Source organism: Anneissia japonica, unplaced genomic scaffold (genome assembly GCF_011630105.1).
Source record: "Anneissia japonica isolate Jap-2015-1 unplaced genomic scaffold, ASM1163010v1 scaffold287834_len5846547_cov211, whole genome shotgun sequence".
Classification (NCBI taxonomy): domain Eukaryota; kingdom Metazoa; phylum Echinodermata; class Crinoidea; order Comatulida; family Comatulidae; genus Anneissia; species Anneissia japonica.
This window is the reverse complement of record NW_022704992.1, coordinates 1,216,084-1,235,544: the sequence shown is the minus strand read 5'-3', so window position 1 is coordinate 1,235,544 and position 19,461 is coordinate 1,216,084. Positions and strand designations below refer to the sequence as shown.

Here is a 19,461-nt window from a genome sequence, read left to right as displayed (position 1 = left end):
TATCTGCACCAGTATTAATGTTAAATTTATTACCCGCATATACATATCTATTTACCACATCATGCATTTGCACTTGCCTAAATTATTTGGTGCCCTAAAAAATTCTAACAACTTTTCATGAAAATTCAAGCAGATAGGAATCCCTACAAAATATTGTGCAAATATGTTCCTTCTTCCTAACTAACTAAAACCATCAACAATTGAATAACAAATCTGTCAAACCTACAAATACTATTCAATACAGTACATTACTACCACTGTATGGTTATCAATATCAACACTATAAAAATCATTAATGTCACTAATTCATTTTGGTTTAATTAACTCACCAGCATGAATTAGCACAACCTTATCCATTATCAATCAGGTTTTCTATGTGAAGCTAGCTTGAAAGACTGAGCTGCAGTGCAAATAATCCTGAAAGATTTAGCTGCAGTGCTATAATCCTTGTGTCACAATGTTAAGTTGACCTAATTCACCTTGTAGCTGGATGAGTGTTTTTGCTCTGCCATTACATAACCCTGTTAGTTAGCATTGAACTACAGGTGTGGTTTGTTTAGTATGTAAATGATTGTTTTGGTATGCAAATTTGTTTTTACCAGGGTTAAACTGGTTGCAGCAAGTTTGTGTGCAGATTTGACCTGCTGATAAAGGAGAAGAACTGCCAGGGCGCCCTCAAATGCAATGGAAGTACTATAGTCATACAGGTTTTGTAATTTTAGTCTGATTGCTAAAAAATACTATTTGTGGCAAAGACAAGCCAAACTGTGCTGTTATTTTCCCCATTTTCAATGTTAAAACAACACTTTTTAAGGATTTATAGATAGTTTCTGCATGAGAAATGCCTGAAATCATAAACTTTGAAGGCTGATTTCTCATATACTGTTCTTTAAACAGCTGTGTGATTAAATGCTTGTAACTTCATAAGGAAATGTCCGATTTGAATGATTTTTTTACCATTTTATAGCTATTATTTTACTCTCTAACACTGTATTAATAACTCAAAATCGATTTTGCGACGAGTGACTGGTTTGGCTTGTCTTTGCCACATTTATATTAATGTTAATTGCCTAAAGAATCAGCAGCACTTTATCCAATAGCAAGTGCTCTGGGAGAGTGCATTATTATTCAACCAGTCCAGTCTCAGAAGCCAAGAAACTTTAATGTAGGAACAAGAAATCAAAATCAAAATCCTGTATATCCATTAATATTTACCACATACTACATAAATTATTAGCATAGTCTGTTATGGTGAAAATTTGTTTTTTGAACATCCAAAGTAAAATATTACACAAGTACCTTTGTGAGCATTAGTTCACCACCATTTAAAAAGCTCAGCTTATAATTATCGCTCTTGACTCAACTTAACTGAGACATCAACTGACCTTTGTTAAATTGCCAGCAACTGTAAGCAACTAGCGAGTAACTGTGAGTCACACGATTTAAGATGACAAGAGCGCTCCGAACGCCAGTTGCTCTCAGTTGTCCATATCTATTGCTGGGATTCAATGCAACCGACAAGCAATTGAATGGTCATGTGATAGTAGTAACCAAGTAGTAGACCAATACACCCAATAATTCTAGTCCAGTAACTATGCGCGTATCGCATGCTTCAAAATTTTATCGAGTTATGGCAATTTTAGTTGTAAATAATTTACAATCCAAAGGGACATACTGTAAGCCCTCTGGGCAACTAATGTAGTTGCTTGCAGTTGCACAATTGCCAGTTAAAGTTGACATAGGTGCTATGGCAACTAGTTGTTGTCAGTTGAGTCAAGTGGCAAGGGTGACAAGGCTTAGCTATATTATGTGTATTGTATAGGGTATGATGTACTGTACTATTGAATAATTGACCACACTGTGTAAATGTAGACTCGGTCAAACTTTGATTTCTAAAAAAAAATGGCCCGATATTTTACATGTGATTTGTGCTTTTGTTTAAAACTCAAGGATATTAATTTATCTTTTAAAAAGCCAAAAAAAAAAAACCTTGGTTTATAAAGACCACATAGTGTAACGCCTCAATTAGTACCTTGACAAATTAACCCAGGCTTTATATGGTTTGCTGGTCTTTAAAGAGGTATACAGTAAAAACTCAATTCATAATACATTATATTGCTCGATATTTTATCTTAATTGAAAATAAAATTGTACATAAGTTATTGAACTTGTAAGCCTGGTTAACTGAATATTTATAGAATAATTTTATTATATTCATAGTTTTTTTAATCAGTTATAATAAAATTTCCTAATATTAATAAACGATATGTCACACCAGATAAAATTGGTTGTCGGTGAATGATAGGCATAATTTCATTATTCACAATCAACACTCAGATTGATGTAGTTATAAAAATGATCATTCACTTGAATTGAATTTCAAAATAGTTTAATTAGGTAGTTGTTAATGTTGATTTACTATAGACATTTGCGGATGAATGAAGATGTTTGTTATAATTAGCAGGTTACAATGTACACACAGTTGCAAAGGTTTGTCCTCAAGAGAATTGGTAGCTAATATTGATAATTATGAATTATTCATGAAGAATGTTTCTGATTGGTCAGCTCATACCACATAACTTATCCATTGATTCTGATCAATTTTTGGATTTCCATCTCAATACGATAAGATATGATACAATACGATTTATTGGGTTCACTTTCAGATCACTGGTACCCATCACCTTGACGGTGCACCCAAGAACATTATAAAATATAAACAAAGGAAAGCCAAAAAAAAGTTCAAAAACAACTTACACTAAAATTACAAAATGGGTAAAAAAGCATAACATAAAACAAAACCAAGCAATTTACAGTAATGTTTTACCATTATTTGCATATCTCACAGAAATATTTGTGATATTCAAAAATATTTGTAATATCAAAAAAATATTTGTGATATTCCTCCAACAAAATCTCATTTTGTTGAAGGAATCAAATTACACAAATCAATGAGGATTTACAGTAGCATAAATTCACAAACTTTGATTGAAAGCAACTGAGCTCAATTAATAAATTACAACCAATTCTCTTTGTCTACACCGTAGTATAGATGACAATAGGCATTTTTCGTTTTGACTACGCGGCCAGTCTACTACGAACTAATGGACCGTGACGGCAACGCCAAGAAATTGTTCGCGTACTACACCAAGAGCTGTTTTCGTTTTTCTAAGGCGACTACGACGACGCACAACGAGGAGTTAGTCGACCATAGTTTTATTACCAGGGAACAATGTTCCCTTGTTTTATATTTGAAAAAAGAAATGTGAATAAAAACACTGGTCAAATACAAAATAAAAAGTTTCCAGAAAACACCGAGTGATGTTTGCTGTTGGCTAGTATCTAGGTCTATGCCTACAGGCCAGGCCTAGCCTAGGTGTCTAAAGAGTCGGGAACCGGGAGAAGAGGGGTGTCAGGCCTGCTCAGGCAATTTGCCAAATGCAACGATGATGTACAAAATAAATGTACATAACAATTTAAACCAGAGGTATTTATATAGCAAGGCTTGATACACGACACTATGGGCGCAGATGCCCTAGCTAGCGGCACCAGATAATGTGTTTTCTCCTACCCGAAATCCACCCTCCCTTACATTGACAAGGCTAGACTAGGCTAGCCTAGGCCTAAGGCTAAGAGGTCCTTTTTTTCACTATCCACTGATTTACCTAATTATATGTTGTGACTATTCCGAAATTCCTCGTTTATTGTATGTATATAAATAGGCCTTTATAAAACATTTAATTACTCACTTAGATGTTTGTTATAATTAGCAGGTTACAATGTACACACAGTTGCAAAGGTTTGTCCTCAAGAGAATTGGTAGCTAATATTGATAATTATGAATTATTCATGAAGAATGTTTCTGATTGGTCAGCTCATACCACATAACTTATCCATTGATTCTGATCAATTTTTGGATTTCCATCTCAATACGATAAGATATGATACAATACGATTTATTGGGTTCACTTTCAGATCACTGGTACCCATCACCTTGACGGTGCACCCAAGAACATTATAAAATATAAACAAAGGAAAGCCAAAAAAAAGTTCAAAAACAACTTACACTAAAATTACAAAATGGGTAAAAAAGCATAACATAAAACAAAACCAAGCAATTTACAGTAATGTTTTACCATTATTTGCATATCTCACAGAAATATTTGTGATATTCAAAAATATTTGTAATATCAAAAAAATATTTGTGATATTCCTCCAACAAAATCTCATTTTGTTGAAGGAATCAAATTACACAAATCAATGAAGATTTACAGTAGCATAAATTCACAAACTTTGATTGAAAGCAACTGAGCTCAATTAATAAATTACAACCAATTCTCTTTGTCTACACCGTAGTATAGATGACAATGTCCGTCCAGTATTATGCTTCTGATATTTGGTACAATTTATCAAGTAGAGTACAATGGCCATACTGGTGCATGTAAACACAACACTTAAGTGAGTTTTGTATTTAATTTTTATCTACTAGCCACTTCACAATGATAGAAGTGATGGTTTCAAAACTAAGCTGTAGAATACTGAATACTGTATCGAAATCGTTAAGTTACACAAATCAATAATTCATACTTTTATTATAATGTATTACACTGTGTTTCCTAAGCTACCAACTTTCATTGGACAATAAAAACCCATGAAATTTCATAATTTTCTTTTCTACTAGGCCCTATATTATTCCAGAACTTTGTAAATTAGGATCTGCTAAATAATACACTTTCTGTGCAAAAATTCAGGCCTAGAAATATGGCTCGATAAAACTGTATAATCTATAATTCTCTGCAGTGTTGTATATGTTTCTTCATACAAATTTTTAGTAAGCGACTTTATTAATATTAATTAATAATTAATAATTAATAATAATTAATAATTTAAAAATTAATAATAATAAATTAATAATTGAATATTTATATAGCGCCAATTCCAAATTATATGATCAAAGGCGCTGAGCATTATTAATATTACCCCTGATCATTGGATAACATACAATGGCAAACCAGCACACGAAGTGCAACCTTCTCTGCTCCCTGGGGAGTATACAGTATATAGTCGTGCGCTACTTGCCTAGCGTAAAAAACTAGTACATTTCAATGCCACATCCTACCAGGTACCCATCTACATTCTAGGGTAAAGAGAGACAAACGTAGATAAAATGCCTTGCCCAAGGTCACAAAAGACTTGCACAGCGAGCGTCTCAAACCATAGACTACCGATGCGCCAACCGCTTCTACGTATATTTTATGTAAATTTGATTTAGTTCCTGCGTCTTCTGTCATCTTTAGGTCTATTATAAATCACAGACAATATAGTACTATGTACTATACTATTTTCTATCAAGGCTATCAACCAAAACTGATTCACTGTCAGTTATTTACATAATATTATTACTATCCAAGGCCCTATCGCCATGGCAACTATGTATCCTTGATGATATATTCTGATGACAGATTCATTACTTTAATGAGAGCTGACTACAGTAAAACACAAGCTGACCTGGCTATTATTTCAAGCAAAATATTGATAAGACCGACTGAGAATTCATTTAACCAAAAACAAACATAAAAAGGATGTTTAGGCAAGAAATGATTTAAGTTAACATACAGTAGCTATAGGGAGCTTTCGATTTAAGATGTTTATCTTACAACTTCATACATATTATATTATATTATTATTATTGTTATTGTTACTGTTATTATTATTGTTTTGTTATTGTTATTATTATTATTATTATTATTATATTATTTTTTGTATAATAATATGTTAGGTTTGAATTTATATAAATTTTAATTATTAGGCCTACTACGTCGCACGCGACTGATTTTCTGGTGGTCATGCCTTAAAGTTTTTTATAACTTATTATGACTTCCTTTCACACCAATATTTTACCTTATTTAATGATTACTGCTGTCTATTATTTAAGATAATAACAATACCTTCATTATTTTCCCATTATATTGTATAACTAATTTTATTTGTGTGAAAAAACGAATAAACAAACAAACTGTCGCTGTGCAATCCAAAACTCCCTAATATTCTTATTGTTCTAATTATGACCTTATTAACGTAAGTATGTTATCATTGTGTATTTGTAATGTTCATTCTGACCTTCAAGCATAAAAGTCTTAATTGTTATTGCAATAATAAAGTTTAATTTTCCAAACTTCGGTCACGAAAGCTACAGTATTTTTTATTTTAGTAACCTGTAATGATTTTTTTTTCAGCTTTAAATTATTACATAAAACATTTTTAAAAAACTCAAAAACAATCCAAATATTCTATTTTGTCTACATAACTATTTAATTATTATACTTTGATTATTCACCTTCTACAGTAAAGTATCTTAAATAATTAATTTATTTATTGTATAATGCATTTAAAGGTTTAATTAATTAATAACTCAAGTGTAGTTGTACATTAATGTATTGATAATTTGGGATAAGTTTTCATTATTAAACTAGGCACTTGCTTTCTGAACTGAAAGTAGATCAAAATACTACGGTATGATGAGTAATTCTTACATTGTTTAATATCTGAATTTTGTCCAAAAAACAAAATATTGTACTATAGAACACCAGGAATGAAAAGCAACACTTCCCTCCCACATATGGACCATCAAGTATTACTCATCATGGAGTCTAATTGCCAAGAACGATAGAAAATAATATCTCTGATCGCATGACATATTATAAAGATGGCACATACCGTATATGAATACAGATTATATTTATAATTTTGCAAGGTTAACTAGCTTTCTCGTCATTGCCTTGTCTACTATCAGCTTTAATAATGTTGATAATAGCTTTTTATGATGAGCATCGTGTAATTATGAAGGGCATTCTATTCTTCTAAGAAGAGGTGCACTTTGGGGTATTCCAGAATCCCGATTCTTACCAGAGTTGAAAACAAATGACAATTAAATACATGGAGACACAATTAGCAATTCTGCTATGGGTATACTGTAGGCTGGTGGGATGCTGCCCTACCACCCCCTCCCCATGGCAGCAGATTAGTTCCACTAAGTGGGTCATTACTAAAAATGACCATTAAGTTTTCATTAGAATAGGGATTTAGCTCCGCATTCTGGGATCATACGCAATTCAGCACAATAACGCTGCAAGTTAAGGGTTATTCTCATAACCCCTTTAGTTTCGCATTCTCATTTTTTGCACTGCCCTCCCCCAAGACTGGAACCAGCCTCCACCCCTGTACACCAAACTTTTAACTGCACACAGAATGCACAGCGCCCGTAAACGTATAGGAAAAGAAAATTTGGTTTCAATCTGACCAAAAGATAGTGTGGAAAGTAAATTGCTTGGTAATGAGAGATATGGTAGTTCAAAGTGTTCTCTCTCATGTGCATTTTATTTTTAGGCTTTAAGTTACATACTGTAAGGCTACACTAAAATTTTAGTCTCTTGTCAAAACCAGTCAATCAAATATACTGTGTAAGGTTTAAGTGCCAGTATTTTTTAGGAACATATATATAAACAAACCGCTTTGAATATGAATCAATCAGTGCAGAAAAACCCTGAAGAAGCCATAATTTTCCTACTATGTGGTTCTTCTCGCTGTGTTTCATTACACTATATAATAAAGGTCACATCATCATTGTTTTTACAAATAAAAATATACAATGTATATATACTGTATGCTTATTCAAATATCATATACTCACTGGCAGTATCTATATCAAGGACTGCCATCAAGACATGACTACCAGTACAAAAACTTGCTGGTGTTACAGTAAATTGTCTTTTTTACCAATGTGAATAACAAATTGACAGTGGAATTGTCATAGATGCTCCTTAAATTACTGTATCCACTGGTTCTTTTCTTGATTTGCTTATTAAAAGGAAATATTTTCCTATAATGCTTTGAAGTGTCAGATACACTAAAGAAATAACTTATCCAATAGAAAACTTACTTGTTGTACCAGTAGAAAAAAAAAAATCAAGATTTCATTTTTTTCTTTAAATGAAATTCATTGTGTTCATGAAAGAAATCTACCTGTTTTTAGAAAATAATTAAAAAAAAAGTATAGAAATACACAGCTTTAAAAATGGAAAAATGGTTCCACTTTACTGGTGGTCATTTTTGAGTGTTCAAATTCAAAAATCTATATTTTCTGTATTATCCAATCGGATTTGTGACTCACAAAAACCCTGTACTGTACGAACACCATAAACTACACTGACTGGTAGGTTTATTATTTCTAGAAGTAAAATGATCACAGTCTATATTTTAACAACAAAGTGACTATCAACACGATAACCTCCAATTTTTTATAGAAATGAAAATTATATATAAAACAAAATCATTGAACCATACCAAGAATTTATCTCATTGTTAAAATTGAATCATGGAGCAATCTGTTAATGCTTCAATGTACAATATTGAGTTGATTATAGATTACGCAAAGAAAAATAAACAATATGATCCAGATTCCATAGTATGCGTAGTATAGCGAGTGACAGAGACATGTCAAAGGAAAATAAAAGAATTCAATATGCTAAGTGATACCATTACTGTACTATGGTAAATCCAGTTTGCATTGTATATTTTGGGTCTACACTACACTGATAGTTTCAAATTAATAATAAACCAGGCCAATATTTATGAAAAGTATACAATAGTTTATATATAGTAGGATCTTATTTTGATGACCCACAATCAATTATCTAATGTAGAAAGTAAATTAACATAACAGGTCTTATTGGTTATACTGTATACCAATGTAACAGTACTAGTACTTTGAACTAAGAATGTAACAAAAAATTATAATTTTACAGGGACTTTTCCTTTCGCTAAGGATTAATAAAGTTTTACTTCTCAGTAATTGAGGATGCTTCAGAGGCTAATGACTGAACTCAAACTTCCAATTTTTTTAACCTTGAAATTCTACATTTTGAAATTTTTTTGGTGCCTTCGTCTGGTGATTTTTCTTTATTCTTTTAAAATTTACAAATCATGGCAAGGTGCCAAATTGTATGTAAAATAACAAATTATGAAGGACATTAAAAAACAGCTAAAAATAGTAAAAAAGAGAAGACATTAAAATACATTAAAATACTTGACAACAAATACAAAATGGGGAATCTTATAAATCAGATAATGAAATACATTAAAATACAGAATTACAAATTTTGTACTACTTGCCTTAGTTAAACTAAAAATTGTTTAGACCTAATTTTTTATCAATTTGTAACAAGCATTGAAAATTTTAAAGACGCTATTACTCAAACCTCAACAATTCTGTACTCATTGACCTTTCAGACTACAAATTATTAGGCTAAACAGAATGAATAAATTGATTAACTCGAAATCAGTCGGTCATCATAATCACACAAAATGATTTTCAATAGAATTCTGTTATGACTTTTGGATAAATGATTTTGAAGAAGGAATCAATTTACTAAATTGTTAATTCAGTTTAGTTCCTTTTGAAAACCAATAGATTGCCTATAAGTCTATATAACAGCCATGATAAATCTACCTTATTGAATAGATTTAACAATTTAATTGTTAAAAAAACTTTATGAAAAATATACAATAGTTTATAATGAAGTATCTTTTGATGACCACAATTATCTACAATAGAAAGCAAATTAAAATAATTGGTCTTACTGGGCAGAGACAGAAATGGGTGTACATTGAGAAATTCATCAATGTCTTTTCAATGGATAAAAAAGCATTACACCTTTCTGACAAAATAATAAATTATTATTTCTGCTGAGAGACACTTTTAACCTTGACATAACCTGTTGGATTAGCTGTATTTATGAGTCAAGGTATATTAAATGACTGAAAAGAATTCCTTTCTGAAACGAGAATTCCTTTCTGAAACAAGAATTCCACAATATTGGGACACAATAAAGATTTCTTCTACCCACTTAGGGATCAGGTTCATACAGTAAACCTTTCACATTTTAAATACAAAGTTCATGAAAAAAACTACACACCCAACAATATATTTTTCTAAATTTTAAATTTGTCAATACCGCATTTACAAAATGTCAGTCATTAATGTCATTATAAATTGAATAAAAAATAGAACATGTCATAATATATATTGAAGAAATGGACTAAAAGATGATGATGATGAAAATTAGCAATGGAACTTCTGTGCACTACATGCCTCATTATCGGGCAATCAGAAAGGGTGAGCCGATACTTAGCAATCATTGAACCAATTTATAACTTCCTTAATTATATAAATGTGAGTTACACTATTTAATGAATATATCCTTTCTTAATATCATTATGATTGTGCTTTTGCAGTTGTGTTGTCAGAATTATTCTTGAATTATCAATGTGTATTGCAATGATGACCATGGGAAATTCTTAAGCAAACAATAGAAATTAAAGCCACCAGAGAATATAATTAACCGGTTAATTGTACATTCATGAACATTAATAACCCTATTAGCATATTTCCTGCACATGCTCAGCAAGTAATTTCAGAAAATTGGCTTAAATGATTTTCACCAGGTTACAAATTAAGATGAATAATTAAATTATTAATTACCAAATTCAAAATACAACCAGCCTACAGGATGCACATATTAATTATCTATCCCCATTCCAGAATTGCTTCCATTATACTACTGTAATTATAGACTTAAATATGAACACACAGGTGGGCAAAGTGCGGCCTGGGGGCCGCATTCAAATTAAATTAATTAAAACCCTACAGTATGTGTGTGGCCCGACAAACACTTTTAGCTAGGAAAAACCTCGATTTTTACGGCCTGACACTTATCATCTATAAAAAGTAATATTAAAAATGAGCATAAAGTGGTGTGGAAACAGTGCATGAAGTTTTTGGAAGCACATCGGAAACATGAAAGTTTGGGTGCGCCCTTGGTGTTAAATCAAAAATTCACTTTGGCCCTCCGACCGATTTATATGCCAACCGGGCCCCTGTATTAATATGTTGTGTGATTTTCTTGAAAATTATAACTAATACTAATAGGATGGCTCCAATATCTCAAAATTAATTATGAATCATTTTCACATCGACTATGTTACATTTTTTATTCAATTATAAAAGTAATAAAAATTATTGTATGCCATACACTACTATATAATTATTTTTTCATGCTTGATGTAATGTTGAGTGTACACATTCAGGTCCGTAGCACGACATAATTTGTGGGAGGTTCATTTCAGTGGAAAGTGGGCCCTGTGTATGATCTCAGATACTCTGGAGAACACTGTAAATATATTTACCAATACAAATTTTTTCGTTTTTAAATGCGGACCTTCAGTTTTTGGGTGGTTCTTCAAAACCCCCTTAACCCCCCACGCTACAGGCCTGATATTTTATTTCATTACTCTTTACATGATTTCTTAATGAGCATGTTTGTTGTTTAATGAGTATTAATAATTATATTTTAGTAAGCAATAAATATCTTACAGACCACACATTATGCAGTGAACAGTGGAGTGCAGGGCAAATTATGATGGATTACATTTTGTTGGATTTGCACAAATTGACAAAGTTTGAAAATTCTTCTGAAGGTAATTTTTTAAAATTGTGAAACATGCAGGACATTTACAGAACAGGTTGGTAATGTTGATGATTACAGGTAAAAATCAAAAGATTATGAGATGTAAATATGACATTAAAAAATATTACATGCACACGTTTAAAAAATGCAGAAATCCAATGAACTGTGCATAACATTGTGCTTGTCAATATGTCAATTCCAAAACTTATTAATTAATTATTAACTGTGGGCCTAAATTTTATATACAAATGGTCTAGTGAAATTTGAGTTAGTTATGTAAACATTTAATTTATGTCTCGATTGAATTGGCAATGTTGATATCAAAGGGCCATGCTTTGCATGACCTACTTTCTGTGTACAGTAAGTAATTACTTTACAAACAAGGTTCAAGAATCCTGTGTATTTTTACTAACAACAATCAATATAGGCCTATGTATAACACAGTCTAGGCCTAAGCCTAGGTCTAATAATAAAGCAATCTAAGTATAGTTTTCTCACCAGGGAATACCACACTAGGCCTACCTATGTACTAGCCAAGGTAGGTAGACCTAGCTAGATTCCCCTGGGCTATGTTAGCTTTATACAACAACATGCGAGACGCGGTTACACAGGCTAGAGGGTCATGCATTGCTAGGAGTCCTTAGCTAGCCTATTGTGGAGGGAGGAGCACAGACGATCAGACTACAGTAGGTTAATTATTAAGGGCCTACGCTTGTTTGTTTGAGCATCTTCATCAATCATCCCAGCTACGATCTACGCTGACAAAAAAAAAAACACAAACCTACCCTTCTGTCCGTTTTCATTTATCATCTCTATACCTTCAAATCCAATTGGAGGAGGTTCAGCCATCTTGGTAACCAAGAACGTGTACTTTTTATCTAATTTAGAATTAACAAAGTCCTACCCCAGCGAAGGCCGATCTAATTCATCTATTCAAGCACCGAGGACAGACCGCGCTACTCTTAGTCTTGCTTGTTGTGTGTGAGAACAGTCAACAGGGCGTTGTATAGGTCAAATGTTATGGTTCATCGATTACGGTAAACAACACGCACTACATTCACACTGATAAATTACAATACCCGCCCACACTTTTCTATTTAGTTTTTATAACTTTATATTGTGTCGATCTGTGTAGGCTAGAGGAATGGTTTTACATAAAATGCATTAAAGACAGTGTTGAGCTAATTTTAATATTTTAAAAAATAAACTGAAATTTGTGACTTTGGTTTTTACCTAATTGCAACATCAACAGCAATTCCCCAGGTCTATTTATTACTCTTCAGGAGTGATGTCCTCGGCTAAAATTTTTTCCGGAAATTACTCAAGCGATTCGGTTAAATTAAATCAGTGAAATGACGAAAAAAAAAAAAAAAAACCCCACACAAGTTTACCCATGTTACGGAACGTCAATTTATCAACGAACCTATCCGTTCGTGCGAGCACGTGCTAGATTTTTCTTTAAAGTTTCAGTTCACATTATATTAATTAATTAATTCGCACAATTAGGCCTGGTAGACACGCACGCAAATTTAGAGTTACAATACTTCGAAAATACTAAAATGTAATGGCAGAGGGCAGCACACTCGAGCTTTGCTAATACCAGACGGTCGGTACCGAATTAAGTGTACGTAAACACATATTTGTTGCAAAAAACAATACTAAAGTAAAACAAGTATCTAAAGTAGCCATTTATTGTACAAAAGGTACTTCCTAAAAACATACCTGTTTTTGTGATCGCTTTTCTAAACAATGACGGATACGTTCTTAATTGAATTATGGTAGTCAATGATTTGATACTTAAATAGTAAACAATTTACAGCTAATGGAGCGAACGTAATATGATCCGACAGATAACAGATATGACTTATACAATATTATATATATTTTTTGAATTTTACAAAATTACAAAGGAGTAATGAATATAAGCTGCAAAGAATGAAAAATCAACTGCAGGGAATATAAGCATAGCTGGCTATCAAAACCCGGAAGTATAACAATGCAGACTACTTTTACTACCTTGTAAAAATGGCATTTTAGTGGTTGTTGTACTTACTGTTTGACACCATCGTTAGCGCAAATACCGCCGACGCTTCTGGGGTCGGTTCACTGTTTTCATCTGCCTCCCCTTCTAGTTTTTGATATTCCATTCGCTCACGGTATTTGAGAGGATCCTCCGGGGGGTGTGACGACTCCATAGCTAAATCGTACAGCAGCCGCTGCTTTTTGTATTGGTTCGGGGTTGCCATCAGCCAGTTAAGTCTTCAACATACAATAATAATAACCGCATGAATAGTTACTCAGAAGTTCCACTAATCCCTACAAGAGCTAGTATTAACTCAGGGAGGTGCTATAAAATATTACCGTAAAAAGAAAAACGCGGATATGAGCCAGAACCCACCTAATTCAATCTTGGCAATTCAATGATTCTGCTATAGCTTTCGTATCTAAACACCGGTCGACCAACAATTTCAGATTGGTATCATTTAGATTGTTCCTGTAAACATTCTATAATATCGTGTGACCTTCTGTAGATTATCCGCGCACACCGTACCTTGGATGCATGCGGTTTTCACTTTAATTGCACAATCCACTACTGTATCTCGCGCTTCAATAGCCAACATTTACATATACAGCAGCAACATTTTCCGGCATGCATCGTCTTTGCTTGGATTAAAATATTTCATTGCTTACAATAAACTATAATATTAACATTGATGTGTGCCGCTTCCAACATTAACGACGCTCTCTACAATGCAAAGCGCTGGTCTGACCACCCGCTAGTTTTCGCGCAAGTTGTTAAAATTTAACTCTCAAGGGGCCCTAAGCAGTGCATGATTTTTTATGTCTGGGATAACTGTTGATTTCCTGAGACAAACGTAGCATATAAAAGTATACTAGAGAACAAACGTGTCCTATTTAGTAATAATAATTTTGTTATATATTTTCATCGTTATTTTTATCATATTTTCTTACTAATCTATAATACTCTAACCACATTGCTGCTTTTTGCGACTGGAAAATAAGTTTAGGTGAACTATAAGAGTAAAATATAACGTGAAAATGGCCAGAAATGGGGTTGTCCATCGATGTGTCGTTTCAAAGTATCATATGCTATTTTTCAGGATGTGTAGGCCTATGCAAGGGGCGTTTGGGTTTGGTAGGTAGGGACGTGTTCTGTGTGTCAACTAACATTGTGTATGTAATGTGCATGAATGAACTTTCTTCAAAAGTTTACAACACATAATAATCAACAATATTAGGAAGTCCGCCACCAACGACCGTTGGGTGGTACATAGTTTGATGTTAAAAGATGGCGGAAAACAACGTAAGTTCCGCAATTCCAGAGAAAGATGCAAAATCTAGGGAAAATTCAGTTAAAATAATTTGTCTTGGTGATTCTGCTGTTGGAAAATCAAAGTAAGTATAACTGTTGTTTTTTTTGGAAGTATTAATATTTATGGTACAAGCGTACCCCTCTTCTCTAGCCTAGCCAGCCAGGCTCAGTCAGGCTCTTCGATTGAGAATTTCTTTGGCTTTGCTCGAACTAACAACCAACCGCGTCCATAGAGACACTGGTCGTGTAGATAAATCATAAGGAAGCCTAAAAATTTAGCTTTTGGCCTAGGCCTATGCTTTGCTCTAACACGTTTAAATAAATCGTTCATAATAGTCATTGAATCACTCTTGCATAAAAGTTATTTGTAAAAAGAAAAACATTGTAGGCCTATGCCTACCTACATGGCCTAGGCCTAGGCCTAGCTAGCCTAGTAGTAGGCCTAGTAGTGCCCCTCTCTAGAGCCTCTTTTGAAAAAAAGCGCCTCCCTCGAATAACCACCCTGGGACGTTTTTTTTTCCTCGTATAAACGCGCACACCCCACCCTGGCTGTAAACAAAAACAAAACTAATGTAGGCACCATCATTTACAACATATTCTATTAAAGAATATTCTACTCCAGTAGACAGTAGAAATAGAACTACATAGTGCATTTTTTCTAATTTCTAACCTGGTTGGGATTAAGAAGTCTTTATGATCACACAATAATACATTTTGATGGTAATTGTGTGTTGTAGTTCCACATTTACAATGAAATTATGGGGCTTTATTTGAGTATACGTATCCATTTTACACCCAAAAAAATAAATGCCAGCCTTAATAAATGCCTCCCTCGAATGTATGCCTTTTAAATACAGTATATTGAAATACCATAATTGTTTGTGATGAGTTTTTCAAGTAGTAATAATAGTTAGTTGGATTAACCCAGTATTAAATGCATCATTTTATAAATTAATAATACTGGATACTAATATTTTTTTTTCATTTATAGTACATCCAACATAATTCAAATACTAGATACCATGCACATTAGAAAAATAAATATCTAATAACATTTTATCAAAGTGTCTGAAATGATACTTCCATCTGGATAGATGTTTCAAGTTCTTTAACTTGTAGACAACAAAGCAATGTTAATGTACTAACTTTCGCCAGGTGAAATGTATTTACAGAGTTGTGCTGTTTAGCAACAAGTGTTCCTACTGTATCTCTGTTTCATAAGCAAAATGTTTAGTAGACAACTTTATATAATTCAGGTTATCAATGCTTTCAAGATTAATTGTTCTTTAATAAATTCTAGAAGAAAAGTCAGATAATGTATCCTAAATGTTCTGTATTGCATCCACTTCTTAGTCAATTTTTTCTCCTCATGTGTGTCAAATATATATAAACCAGTCATTCTCACTCACACTGTCATTCCCAAAAAAAAATAGCAATTAAAGAATATGAAATTAACAACTTTCAAATGCAGGTCATAAAATAATATTTAAATTATAAACAAATCATGACAAATATACACTGAAAATTGAACACATACAATTAAATATTTTACATGTGAAAAACAAAATTCAAAATTGACAAATGGCACAAGATGAGTATAAGAGACAGGCATAAAATGCCTAGTGGAGTATTACAACTTAGGCCTAGGGGGCCTAGGCCTACGCCTACATGATGGCCTAGAAAGTATGCCTTTCCAGGGAGCCTGCTTTGGCTTAGGCCTCACTGTAATTTAGGGGTGGGCTAGTTGGGCCTTACTCCGAATATAGTGAGAAACCTGATGACGATGTCCAGAAAATATGTTTAAGGATTGCTGAAAGCAATTTTTTTTATTGCATATCTCATATCTGTATATTTTAAGTAGGCCTAATGTAGGCCTAGGGTAGAGGGTCCAACTTGCTAAGGGTAGGGATTCCAGAGCTTTGATAATTTTTGTTCCTTTTTTGTAGTGCGTACCCCGGGCGTACTTTACGCGTGTTTCGAGCGTATCGCGCAGAGTAATACACGCGCACAATCACGACCGTAAATTTCAAATTTTTTGGAAATACCCACACGAAAAATGCTTAAAATTTCTACTTTCGAATTCATAACGTGAATAAAACCTACTATGTCCGTGTAGCTACGCTATTATTCAATACAACTGTCTAGAAATAAAATACACAAGATGAACTATGAATACCGACATTGTTGTTCCAAATACATCGATTCTGGGAGCCACCTTAAAAGTTCACTCATTTTTTAACTGTGGTCGTGGTTTTTTGACTTGACCACCCCTATTTCAACAATAAATGTGCCCATCTTGCCATCGAACACTGTTTAAAAAAACTTTACTACGCCAAAGCTAATATAGTTCCCGATCTGCTGTTTATTTTTTTTGAAAATCGGAAAATTTTAAGTGCTCCAAAATCGGGTTTTTCACACGTTCATAGTTTAAAAAACTGGTTGAAATTCTTGTTTATTTAAAAAAAATCAATATGTAATAGATACATACCTTATTTTTGATTGTTGAAAATTTCATGAAAATCACGTGATGGCTTCATTGGCACATTTACTGATTCGCGGGCCTAGTTCGTTTTTTTTCCATCCCCAGAACCCTTCCGCCGTTCATGAGCCTCACAACCGCAGACTTCACGGTTGAGTGATTTTGTTTACTCCGAAAGCGTTCTTGTGATTGGTGCATTCGTCGGTTTGTCTTTCGATCCAGCCGCGCAGCGGTGGGCTTGAACGCGAGTTGACCGAAATTCACACGCTGTCAATTCACATTCCCAAGAGCAAAACAACTTTATTGTCTTTTGGGGCCCTGAAATCTTGCTATACCATGCCCATTGTTCGAATTTTTGGAAAGCCTATGCCCTGGAAATTACTGTATAAAAATTATGAACAAAATTGAGTATTTACGAAGGGAAATATCGTAGTTCAGAAAATTGAGTAAAATATTTTTCGTGTATAGATAAGCCTAGACAATGAAAAATGCAATAGCATGTTCGTATACTACAGTACAAATATGCCATCGTTTGTAATTCCCAGAAATATCCAGTCAAGTGTCTTTTTGAGGTAAATCGTTGTATGAAATTTGCTAATTGTTGCAAGATATCTAACCTTTTGATCCTTTTTTTTTTTCAGAAGAAAATCAGCAAATCAATGACATGATGAATGTGTTTATATAACAAAGAAACAGCAACTACGTAGTTGAAAATAAACTAAATATTTTTCAATAAAGCAATGTTATGTAGTATTGTCTTGTTAATGGAATGCATAGTTTAATAAAATATATGTAGTGACATATAAACATTTGATCATCAATAAGGACACACTTCTACAGAACATTTATTGTTCTCTTTTTTATACAAAAATATTTTTTCTCAATACACTACTGTAAAAATTTACTATTAATGGCAATGAAAAAATACTGAACATAAAACATATTAATGAATCCATTACAAGGCATCGTCCGATATTTAACACACCAGGGAAAGAACCAAGTAGCAATATATTGAATTTAATAGTTGCACATGATTTCAGAAGATCCGCTGTCTACAGCAATATATTCTGTAGCATTTTGGGTCAGTTTTGAGTTAGAAAGTTGATATTGGCTCAAATTTCCAAGCTATGTTAAGAGAGACAAAGAGTATGTTAGTGTATATCAAGTATAAAAAATATATATACATATCAAATATCTTAATAAGATTCTTATTGCAAAATCAAATTATATAAAATAATTCATTTTAAATACTTTTTGACCCTAAACATGAAATTAATGAAATATAATAACTTATAAGAATATTTATTTCTTCCAATATAAGAACATATATTCATAATAATGCATATAAAACACAAAAAAATCCGACCAAAAGTATCACAAATACGTTGAAATAGCTTAGAAAATCGGAGTAGGTAATACAGCAGTCAATGCAAAGACGCCTCAAGATTTGCAAAATTTACCACTGCCTGCGCGTACACAGGCTCCGCTTACCTCGGCCTTCTTGACAACGCATTGGTAACGGTCAAAATCACTCGGTAATCACGTGTGTTTTACCTTTGTAATTAGCAATGTATGTTTAATTAAATTGGCATATAAATCATTGTATTGAATAACAAACACGATTCCAATTACTATTAAACTTTTCTTAAGCGTACGAATTGAGTAATTAATGATTAATTACGGTACTATCGTCGTCGAGAGAGGGCGCTAGGCATTACGTAATCAACAGCCCAGCGACGGCGCCGACCGGTCGTGAAGGGAAGTGGGTTAATTATTAGAGGTGCGTAATTACGATTTCTCCTTAATTAGTGGATCGATTTTCAAAATTTTTTTTCCTAAACGTTATTGACACATGCACCTTTCAGCTAATGTAAAAACAATTGCGAAATTATTGAAATAAATTTTGGCTCTGGAATCCCTAATTATATATTGCTCAAATTTTTGCTGATATTATTATTATTATTACATATATATATATAGTACATATATTTATAACACATCTGCTCAGGCTCTTCAATCGAGAATTTCTTTGGCTTTGGTCGAACTAACAACCAACCGCGTCCATAGAGACACTGGTCGTGTAGATGAATTCGATCCAACTCGGCCACAAGTCAACTCGGCCA

At 33.1% G+C, this 19,461-nt stretch overlaps 2 protein-coding genes across 19 annotated transcripts in view; one reads left to right on the top strand and one right to left on the bottom strand.

Annotated features, from left to right (window-relative positions):
* LOC117104855 (anoctamin-4-like) overlaps positions 1-14,169 on the bottom strand; it is a 46,096-nt gene extending 31,927 nt beyond the window's left edge. For 2 of the 18 annotated variants that reach the window (XM_033245707.1, XM_033245709.1), the window contains exons 1-2: positions 13,924-14,164; positions 13,579-13,784 (exon numbers count right to left, since the gene is read on the bottom strand). In XM_033245707.1, the coding sequence (XP_033101598.1) occupies positions 13,579-13,771 (193 nt within the window). In that variant the 5' untranslated portion in view covers positions 13,772-13,784; positions 13,924-14,164. Of the gene's footprint in view, positions 1-329; positions 494-12,310; positions 12,512-13,578 lie in introns of those variants that run through there. The other 16 variants (XM_033245713.1, XM_033245715.1, XM_033245721.1 and 13 more) reach the window with 13 other exon arrangements.
* A 620-nt stretch (positions 14,170-14,789) lies between these two features.
* Positions 14,790-19,461, top strand: part of LOC117104860 (rab-like protein 2A) — a 17,443-nt gene continuing 12,771 nt past the window's right edge. The window contains exon 1 of the mRNA XM_033245727.1: positions 14,790-14,942. Coding sequence (XP_033101618.1) covers positions 14,836-14,942 — 107 coding nt within the window. The 5' untranslated portion in view covers positions 14,790-14,835. The remainder of the gene's footprint in view (positions 14,943-19,461) is intronic.